Consider the following 11,526-nt stretch of genomic DNA (forward strand, 5'->3'; position numbering starts at 1 on the left):
TTTTCATTCTCACATGATGTTTTCCTAGCACAGGGATAGTATTATGACTATTATCTTCATATTCTCCACTTCCACCTTACGAGAAAATTTACTTCCTCCTTGAACAGAAGAGTATTGCATGTCTTTACCATCTTTCTATGGAAATAAGTTTGTCATTCATGTCACACCTGCGGTCCTTTAGTACCACAAGGTGCACAAGGATGATAGCAATAACACTACTGAATATCTATTCACTGGTTAATATCTTTTTTTTAATGTATTGTAGTCATGCTTGATGACACTGTTTCCCTGGGAGATTCTCTTTTTATATTTTTCTCCATTATTGTGTTATTGATTAAGAAGGGAGAAGATTTGGAGCCCTGCTCCAAGCAGCGACCCTCTACTCAAATGTCTTGTTGCTCTAGCTTGTGGATTAGTCCACTATTGACAAAGTGCACAATTGAGTCTCTACCTGTCTCTCCCTTTAAAGGTTATCCTATGCCTGCCAGCTTGATGATGATCTATTTGAGGGAGGATAGTAAATGAAAGCATGCAGTTGACATGATTTCTAGCTATCTATGATGCTTTGTAACTAGACTATTCTATCTGTAAAAGTTTTCAAGTTGACACAGTTATTGTCACGACCCAAAATAGGAATCATGACCGGCCACAACGGCCTGAAGAAGGGTCTGTAGCACCGATACCACGGTATGAGTAGCAGGAACTAAGGCAGGGGTAGGAGTAGTTTCCGATCCCGAACCAGGAATAGCAGTAGGTGCAAGAGCTAGCGCTTGAGCAGGAGCCGGCTCTTGCTCCCTACTCTGGTCAGGAGATATACTCTGGGCCGCAACTCCTTGTCGACGACAATGCGTATACATATTGTCCCTTCAAGATTTATAAATGAGATAAGAAAAATTTTACTAAATATAATAAAATTTTCATAACGAACCTGAGTTGATGCCACCGGACCTCCATACAACTCTAAGGGTGATTTAGGATAACACAATTTTTAGGCTCTGATACCAACATTGTCACGACCCAAAATAGGAATCATGACCGGCCATGCATCTCAATATGCTTGAGATGCACGAAGCCTTATTAATACTCTCTACGTGTACGAGACAAAATAAATAAATAAAATGAAAAATTTTATAACTAATTGCAATAAAGATAAAAACAATGTTAATGTTTTTGAGTCTCTAAATTAAATAAATAAAACTTTTAATCTAAAGCACAAAATCTAAAAAAGTGGAAAGGTAAATAGGTGAATCCTAAGTGGAGGTGGAGTCCGGGTACATCTCGCTCAATCGCCCCGCTGACTATTACCTAAAATAAATAACAATACAAAAACAATAGAACCCGTGAGTCAACAACTATAGCTCAATGAGTGGAATCCACTCGAAAACCAAATAAATTTTAATTCATATTAATGCTGAATAAATTAAACTAAAAGCAATAATATCCATCACAATATGCAATAAGCATGCTCTCTAAATAATAGTGATGATAACAATAGAGAGATGTCACAACTTGTAACCTTACACGTTTTCAACATATTAACATCTTTTGATATTTATACTGTCATATGTCTCAATGGGTCTAAACCCTGTGGATCCACATCAACTAGAAGTCACCTCGAGATGACGCTCGAGACTTTTCTTCATAGCTAATCCGGTTATGGTCATCAGAGGGTATCACCCTGTGATTAACACACTCTGTCTTTTCCTCTAACCGTTGAGAAAAGTTAGAGTCACCTAGGAAATTTTCTCATTCATCCTAGGACTGTTCCCTAACTCCGCTAGAGTCACCTAAGAAAGTCACTGCAGTGATCTAATTTAGGACTTTCCCCTGGACTTCCAGATAGACTTGAGTCACCACGGAAAATCGCAAACGATTTATACCGGGACTGTTCTCTAAGTCGTATCAATACTAGTCTCATTTTTCTTTTCACAAATTTTAATATTTGCATGAAGAATGGTGATGTACTGAATATAATAATTAAATGCACACGAAAAATAAAACAATTAGATTTTCGCACGTACGGATGAAATAAATAGATTTGCACACAGAAATTGCAACAATTTAATTTTTACACATAAGGGTGAAATAAATAATTTGCACACAGAAAATTTACATGGTCTGACAAAAATACGAAATACAATAAAATAAACATGTGAGTGAACCCACTCACCTGAGTCTAGGCAAGACAACCGAAATCTTAAATCTCTAGCTCACATACTAAAAATCACCACCTTAAATAATAAATAACAATAACATTTTTAATTAAAACAATTATTAAAAATCATTCTACAATTTAACCCAAGAATAATTAATTTGGGCTAAAATAAGCCCAAATCAGTTGGGCTGGACTGCAGTTGGCCCGCAGCCCACCCAACTATTACTTAAATGGATTGGGCCAAGGCCCAATCCAATTAGCTAATGGAACCGGGTCGGTTTCCTTGGATTCGGATCCAACCTGACCCGAATCCAAACACTAAAAGGGAAAAGATCAGACTCGGGTTGCCCGAGTCTGTCTTCTCCAAGCCGAAGAGAGAGAGAGAGAAAAAGAGAGGAAAAGAGAGAAAGGAAAAGAGAGAGAGAGAGAGAGAAAAGGAGAGTCCATCGGCGGTGGTCGCTAGCCAACTCTAGCTCTCACCCCCCCCATACGGTGCCGCCATCATCGTGAGGTGGGGGAATACCCGCATACGGCGGTCAATCCCATGACCGACAGCGATCGGAGCCATGAGGGCTCCAACGGTGAATGCCCACGGCACGAGGCCAACGACAAGATACTTCAAGACGGAGCGGCTGCAACCCGAAGCTACCGGCCGGCCAAATTTGCTGGTGGAGCCGAAATCCCAAATTAGGTATTTTCGATCTACCCTATTAAACTTTAATTAAATTTTATGGGTGGGAGAGGGCTTACCGACGAGTCGCGTGGTGGTCTCTGATGGCTCCGGCGGCGCTCCGGCGGACCGATCCCACAGCGACAACTCCGACGGTGAGGAAGAAGCGAAAGAAGGGAGGAAGAAGAGAGAGAGAAGAGGGTTGAGATGGTTTTGCAGAGAGAGAGAGAAAGAAGAGATTATGGTTCTAATTTATAGATTAGGAAAGAATCAAATCTAATCCGATTCGGATTAGACGAAATCCACCCGTATCTGCGCTTCGTCGCTGACCGGAGAGGGAGAGGGGAGGGGCTGCACGTGCAGAGCACGTGCACCCTCCTCTCTCTCAACCCATATATTTTTTTTTTTAATTTCTGGTTCTATCAGTTATGTTATTGAACTCATATGTTTTATATAAAATTGATTTTCTGACATAAAAGTACACTTTATCTAATTATCTTTGGCAAACTCAACTTTAGTTTCTTAGGCTGACCTTTTCTAAGACTTGATTTCGGTTTTATCATACTTAGTTAGCATGGTATCAGAGCAAGGGTTCAGAGTTTGAGTTAGGTCTACTTTGTCTATTAAAATAGAATAATCTCCACTTGTTTAAGTCAATTTCACTTCTTGGGCCGATAAAAAACGTCTTAAGTCCAGAAGTGAGGGGAGTGCTAGAAACTTAGAATATAAAAGATAAAGAAACATTGTTATGTAATAGATTAGGTTAGGGTAGTTGACACAAAATATTTCTTTCCTTTTTGCTGATGGCATTATGAGAAATGAAAAGTTAACCTTTTTTTTTGTACTCTATTTAATTGTGTTGATTCTTGCACTTTGTAGATCGAAGGAGCTTTTATTCAAGGTTTAGGTTGGATAGCCCTAGAAGAGCTAAAATGGGGAGATGCTGATCACAAGTGGATTAGACCTGGCAACCTGTATACGTGTGGGCCTGGGACTTACAAAATTCCTTCTGTGAATGATATACCTCTGAAGTTCAAGGTTTCACTTTTGAAGGTATCACTTTGCTTAATAGCTAGCAATGGATTCACTCTGTTCATGTAGTTCTCTGCTGTAGCTTTTTACTATAACTCAAATGCTTCTTTCTTTAACATATTCATGGTCATGATTTCTTATATCAATATTGAATAGCACATTGCCAATTAAAAAGGTGGAAAAATATGGATAGTCATAAAGTGCAATCTATAAGTTCTTTTATGTGAGACACTGGGGCATTATGCATCAATTTATGTCCATGGTGCAAGTACCTAGATCTGTTGCCAGAAAATGAACTGGCTAGCTCGCCCTTCTTTGATTGTTAAACCCTGATATAATTCCTAAATCATAGACAATGAAATGTTGATAAGCTTGATTCAACTGCAACAAGCTAATCATCTACTGTAGAATGAGGCGGGAATGATTAATGAGACTCTATGTTGTTCTTCTTTACGGGTGCTATCAAAGTGGTCTGCTATAAATAGTGCAAACTATTAGAAGAGCTAATGTATACAATTAAACCTTTCAATATGAGGAAGGTGGTGCAAGTAAGTTTGTAAATTGTGCATTTGGGGCTATAACAAAAAAATAATGGAGAGACCAAGAAATGAACAAATAGAAATCATCATAAAGCGGTCAATTTAAGAATGGCAAAGGAAAGTCAAAACCTGAAGTGCTATGGTAGATGAATATTTTCTCAGAGCAAGTCATTGTTTACCACTATTGTAGTAGCTCCAGTATTTCATACCAGTCTCTGATGTCCAGTTCTGAAAAATATTTAGATTATTAGCCAATACTGATGATATGTACCACAGATTCCCAATGAATCTCAAAATTAGGTGTGTATCACTCTTGTTTTAAAGTTATTAATCACGGTATGATTCTTCCATGGGACAAAGCAACCTGAAGCTTCACCTCAACTGAGATTAACTGGAGTTTGAATTTCTAATGTGTTATTTTTCTCCAACCCTGCGTAATAAATAATATGCAATGATTAATGCTCCATTGAAAACGGGACCCGTCCTCTCTTGGAGGCACTTTTCAATGCTCTTGTTTGGAACCGAGTCTTATCTCTTTTCTTAGATCTGCAAATTTTACCTAGAAGAGTATTATGCTTATTTGCCTTAGTAGGACACTCTTAATCCATGTGGGTGCCAGGTAGGAGCAAGGTTCCAAATATTAGTGTTGGCCGCTCGAAAAAACAAATACGTATGGGCCATCATATTGGACATTGCAATATTGGGTTATTCTATTAATTATATAGACTTCTAAACAATAATATATATGCAGGAAAATTCCTGAAATATTGGCAAAATTGGTCAAATGTTCTAGTAAAAGTGTAGAGGTTACAGTGGTGACTGGCTGCCTCTGCTGGTGGAAGAGACAGGAGAGGACAAGAAAAATGAAGGAAAAGTGAGAGGAAGGACCTTTCCTAGGTTGCATATGCCTCAGACTGCTGAAATTGTTACCTATCAGTGTTGGATTTATTGGAGGAGATGGAAAGAGTGGTGGGTGAGAAGGGGAAAGTGTGTGAGAAAGAGAGCACGGGTGAGGTTTGAGTCCATTATGAATCCAAAAGATGATCCATTTAACTTTAAAAAAAGATTAAATTCATGCCATTTTGGCTAATACGAGTACCGCATTTGTTTGAATTGCCTGATCTGAGCTGAAACTAAAAGTTTGTTGCACCCTACATGTTGGCTTGGCTTCAGCTGATACTGATCTATGTCGGTAGACGCGGAGTCATCTACTCGGGTAAATAAGTTAGTAATTCACCGATCCGAGTATATATATTTCTTTTGATGTGACCTTCATTGGTCCAAAACTCAGATGAGGAGTATTGAGTCATCAGTAGGATACATGCCTAAAAGTAGGTGGGCATGGATGTCCCCATCTCAACCCTTGCGCCAAATAGCATGTGTCAATTCGGTATGGCAATGGCAAAGGTTGGCACAGCCAGCATAGGGTCATGACGTGGTAAGGATTGTAATGATCACCTTCCTAATCTCACGATCAGTGCGAGCTCAAGTCCGAAGATGGAATTGAATTTCAACTCACGAGCAAAAAGTTAGGATTACCGTAGATCTCCAAAGTTAAGATGTAACTCTAGATCAAACAGTTAGATGGTAGAGTACTTTTGGGATTGAGATAGATTTGGAATGGAGAACGAATCTATTGAGATGGATTGAACAAAGAAGAGGCTGAAGAGTCGTGATGGTGATCGGTTTAGGATAGTGATAAGGTGGTGAAGATGATAATGGTGGAAGTCAAAGTAATCGATAGGAAAGGGGTAGAGAAGAAATAGGGTCGTTCCTTAGGGTCAAGAGGGTGTGGCCAGACAAAAAGGAAGACAATAATAAATATCCTAGACAACGATGGTCGTGCCACAAGCACAGACCATGCCGACCACTAGCCGGCACGTGCCATAAGAGAATGAGAGAAAGAGGTAAGGAATACTCACTTTTGCCATTGTAGTCGCCATTGTCATCGCTTGCTGATCGCCGATCGCTGCTCGCCACTCGCTTCGTGCCCTAGCCCCCGAGAGAGAAGAGATTCGGATCCGAACCCGCAACTTAAGTTTTTAACTCTTTCCCGATCTCTCTCTCTCTCTCTCTCTCTCTCTCTCGATCTCTCTTCTCTCTCGGGGGCTAGGGCATGAAGCGAGCGGCGATTGGTGAGCGACGGGCGGCGATCGGCGATCGGCAACAAGGTCGATGGTGAGCGGCGATGCATTAGAAGGGATACCGTGCAACACCCTATCTACCATCCTTAATCCTAGATGGTAACTAAGGTTTTAAAGCTTGGAGGAAGTCAAACAAGGAGAAAGGACGATTTTGTAAATTAATTCCAATAATCTAAGATGATTAGTTAGGTTCATACATCTACTTATAAGTGGCTCCTTGACTCGACTAGACTTGGCAATAGGATCGAATAGGCTCAAATCTTATTGCCTAAAATAAGCAAAAACACTTAATTGAAACATCTAAACTGGTGTTCCTTGTCGTCGGGTGTTCAAACAGCCTTGAGGGCATTGGAACACTTAATTAATTTTCTGGCTCAGGTAAATGCATTCGAACACTTATTTAATCTTTTGTTCTTGGGAATTTGCATTCGAACACTTGAAAGGCCGTTCAATCTCCCAATCCCAAAGTTGGTTTTTTCAACTGCTGGAATCTTTATTTCTTCTGCAAATAAACTATTAGATATCTATTATAGTCCACCACACTTCTCCACCTTATCCTTAAGGTGTATAGTAAGCAAATGATCCATCATCATATAAAGCTCACATATCCTCATTAGCATCCTCATGACCATCTATTAGAATCATGCTTTCCATCGTCTTTGTGTACCGGTGACTGGGTGTGAAGCGCTCGCCATAGAGAAAGCAGATACCTTTTGCTCATCGCTCCTCCACCTGCGCAGATGTGAGAGTTCAGACAGTAGGTGGATGGCCTCCCTTCATGTCAACTAAAGGCTCAGAGCCTTTGGGCTTAGAGAGCTTGCTGCTGATCTCGATGCTGCAACCTGATCACTTGTAGTCACGGTCAGTTAAGTAGGATTGTTGTCATCCCATATATGATGTGGTTCTTTGTTTTTACTTCTTAGTTCTTTGTGCTTCCTTTCCATTAATATAACACACTAAAAAGCATCATCTAAGGTGGCCAAATGCAAAACTTTGACGTCCACTTGGATCTCTCCTCATAGCCTGGACACGAAAGAACTCAATAGAAGCACATCCGATCAAGTCGGCTTGCATCTACTATTGATTTTCTCAAACTACTCTTGGTAAGCACTAACAGTAGTTTGCTGCATAAGCTTGGTGAGGAGGGCCTCAAAATCCTCATATCCTTCAGTGCCAAAATGTTGAGAAATTCCAGCACTAAACTCCTCCCAATGCTCCTGCTATTAGTAGAAGCTGACTTGTACCAATGAAGCCCTTCTAGATAAAAACTTACTAGCAATACCTTGGCATCTTTCTCAGTCTGTTGTAAAGCAAAAAATTGCTCAGTATAGTACAGCCATTCGACAAGGTCTCTGCTTTTAAATTTAGGAAAGTCAATATTCGGCGTTCAGGTGTGGATACCCCGATCGTCCACAAGTGGACACTGTGGTGCAGGTTTGTAAGGAGGGTGCCCTTGGCCTATTCAATGATAGCCTCTCATGTCTTCGTGATGTGGTTCATCCTCTTCGGAGTAGTGCCACCCTCTATTTTCTGCAAAATCTCGTAGGTTCTCTAGATAAATCGGTACGCTCGTCAGTGGAGCAGATAGCTCCCATTCTACTTCTCTTTCTTGCCCTTATGGTACGGGTAGCAATGGTTCATTCCTTAGCTATGGGCATCCCTGAGGTCGTTCCGTGGGGGTGGTCTCCATGGTTGTGTTGTCTAGTGCAGGGTTCGGGACGGTCGCCTTAATCGCAAGTGCATCGGCTAAAAGTGCAAACATTCTCTCTTGCGATACCCTTGCCGCTTCTCGTTTTGCCTTCATCTCTTCCAACATACGAAGGAGTAGCATGTCCATTGAGGGATGTCTACCTTCTGATCTATTATGGCCGTCCGTGGGTTCCGATTGGCTAGGGTCGATCTGAGTATCTATCGATCTTTCTTCTTGGTTAAAGGCAGTCTGATAATCCTTCGTATTCGTTGTTTCTTTAAAATTTCTTTGAGACCTTGTCTATTAATGAAGCTTCAAGGTGTTTCAAGGTTTGACTTGCTCTGATTCCACTATAACGATCACCTTCCTAACCCCATGATTACTATGAGTCCAAATCCGAAGACGAATTTGGACTTGAGCAGAAAATTAGGGTACCATGGATCTCTAAAGTTAGGATGTAACTCTAGATCAAATAGTTAGATGGTAGAATACATTTAGAATTGAGATAGATTCATAATAGAGAACAAATCTATTGAGATGGATCGAAGAAAAGAGAGGTCGAAGGGGCATGGTGGTGATCAGCCTAGGGTAGTAGTAAGATGGAAATGATAATGGTGGAAGTCAAGGTATCCATAAGAAAGGAATAGAGAAGAATTAGAGCCCTTCCTTAGGGTTAAGAGGGCAGCCAGATGAAGAGGAATGTAGCAATAAATATCCTAAATGGTAGCTAGGATTCCAAAGCTTAGAGATAGTCAAACAAGGAGGAAGGAGACGATCTTGCAAATTAACTTTAATAATTCAAAATATGATCCAAGTGTATACCACATCTATTTATAGGTGGTTCCCAGACTCGACTAGACTTAGTTATAAGATCAAACAGGCTCGAATCTTATGGCTTAACATAAGCAAAAACACTTAATTAAAATATCTAAATTGAGGTTCCTCGCCGTCGAACGTTCGAATGACCTTGAGGGCATTCAAATGCCTAACTAATTTTCTAGCTCTTGGGTAAATGTGTTCGCACACCTATTTAATCTTCTGCTCTCAGGAATTTATGTTCGAACACTTGAAGGGCTGTTTGAACGCTCAATTCCAGAATTGGTTCTTTCAATTGCTAGACCTTTATTTTTTCTACAAATAAACTATTAGCTATTTACTACATAAGGATGGCTTGGTACAAGCCTTGTTCGTGCCAATAAGTTTCTAACAATGTGCATCGACACATGTATGCTAGCATGGCAATTTATGCTAGTATGTGCATAGTCGTAATTAGAAGATTAAACATTAAATATAAAAATGCCCTATATTGAAAAACAGAATTATATAACAATTAAATGATTGTTGCAGGGATTGGAATGCTTTTCATGTTGAAATAAATGAACCTATAGGAGAAGTGGACAGAGCATTCTATGATGTGAACAATCAATAGTAATATACAGGATTGCACTAGTAAGTATAAGCAGATAGGTTTCGGTTGCAACTTGTATGCAGTGATCTGATGAGGTCCTGAAAGTTTGTTCATAAGAATCAAACCACTACCAAAGTATGGCTGTGCAATGTTTTATAAGATGAAATTATTAAACTCATGGGATGCCAATTCCTGTCTTCTCGACTCAGATGGATTTTCATATTTGAAGTGAAGCTGTGGCCTGTATGGTCCTTTTAGACACTGAGATATTACAGTATCCCACTTTTTTTTTCTGCTTCCTCTTCATTTTTACAGTAGAACTAGCTGCTTTAGCTAGTTTTGTCTTTGACCTAATCTGTTTTTGTGATGAAAGAGATTTAAAGCATGGGAAGACAGCTGAAATCAAGACCACTGAATACCAGTTTGATTCTCATTTTCCCGTGTTGGGCTCTGCAATTTTACTCAACCGATGTAACGATGTCTAAACCTTGCCCTTGGGGGACTTCTACCCTCAATTTATTCTCAGACGTCCTTTTGTATCAAAGTCAAAGATATTGTTTTGTTGGGGTTGTAGTGAATTAGGAGTTGTATCGATCTGGAAGTCTAGCTGCAAGTTGCCCACACACCAGAAGAAGCTGGTCCATACAAAAGTACCTATTAATAATTGAACCTAATGAACTTTGCCAGAAGATCACTCAACGAAGTGAAAGATATCTCCTGTCTTATTTCTCATCATTGAAGAAGCAATCACGTAGGGTATCTTGGGTGCTGTCTATCTTAAATACATCATGACAAAATAATAAACATAGGAGATATATATACTTATTCATATATGTAATCTCCTGTATTTAGGTCTTGTGTAGGTCTCTTATATACTTATTCATATAGTTAGCAGTAAAAGGCAGCCATGAGTCTTCTTTAGTCTCCTCTGTTTTTTGAAAAGAGTTAAAACATTATGTGCTGACATCTTACTGATAACTATTGAAGCAGCTGTTGAAAAGGAAGCTTCATACTAATGATATTAAGATGTCATTTTAATGATCTACTGTTTCTTATTATTACTCTTTCAGTGATAATCTATAGCAGATTGTTTGCATCTTATATTGCAGGGTGTTCCAAATCCAAGAGCAATTCACTCCTCAAAAGCTGTCGGCGAGCCACCATTCTTTCTTGCCTCTGCTGTGTTATTCGCAATTAAAGATGCAATCATAGCTGCTAGAGCAGAGGAAGGCCATTTTGACTGGTTTCCACTTGATAATCCTGCAACTCCAGAGAGGATAAGAATGGCATGCATAGACTCTATTACCAAGCATTTTGCAAGTCCTAATTACCATCCGAAACTGAGTGTCTGATTGTAATCATCCTACATTGGATTATTGTTCGTCTTATCTGTATAGAATAAGTGCAAGAAAGTTATCAATCCTCTTCATAATGAAAATTGCATCTTGCATCTTTTGGAATCAATAACATAATCGTTTTAATTGCACCAGATATGTTATACTCGCACTAGCTAGACTCAGGACTAGTAAATGAGTCATAGCAGAAACTATGAAGAGATTTCTTTTGGTGGTTTTCTTGTTGAAATTAAAAAGCTACTCTGCTTCCATGAGTTTATCTATGATGCTCCTCACTTGTGAATCTTATTCTTCATCGTTATCTATTGCAATTTTAAGAGTTTTGATATCACTAGAAGGTGAAATAAGTTTAGCTCAATTTCAAATCCCTTTTAAGCGGAACATATATATATATTACTGTTGTATTTATTCTTATAGGTAATGAAGTCCAGGGATCGATAGTCTTCTTTTTGCTGTTTATGCTATGCTATATTTTTTTTCTTTTTCTCTTCCCTTTCCCTATTTCTCTCTCTGTCTTGCTATCCGACAAGGAT

General features: G+C 39.4%; 1 protein-coding gene across 1 annotated transcript in view; it reads left to right on the forward strand.

Moving 5' to 3' along the window:
- LOC140773106 (xanthine dehydrogenase-like) overlaps nucleotides 1-11,237 on the forward strand; it is a 54,165-nt gene extending 42,928 nt beyond the window's left edge. The window contains exons 13-14 of the mRNA XM_073115488.1: nucleotides 3,705-3,878; nucleotides 10,748-11,237. Of these exons, the coding sequence (XP_072971589.1) occupies nucleotides 3,705-3,878; nucleotides 10,748-10,990 (417 nt within the window). The 3' untranslated portion in view covers nucleotides 10,991-11,237. The remainder of the gene's footprint in view (nucleotides 1-3,704; nucleotides 3,879-10,747) is intronic.
- Nucleotides 11,238-11,526: the final 289 nt, after the last annotated feature.

The sequence above is a fragment of the Typha angustifolia genome, chromosome 13, assembly GCF_048772165.1.
Source record: "Typha angustifolia cultivar Huaian chromosome 13, ASM4877216v1, whole genome shotgun sequence".
NCBI lineage: Eukaryota > Viridiplantae > Streptophyta > Magnoliopsida > Poales > Typhaceae > Typha > Typha angustifolia.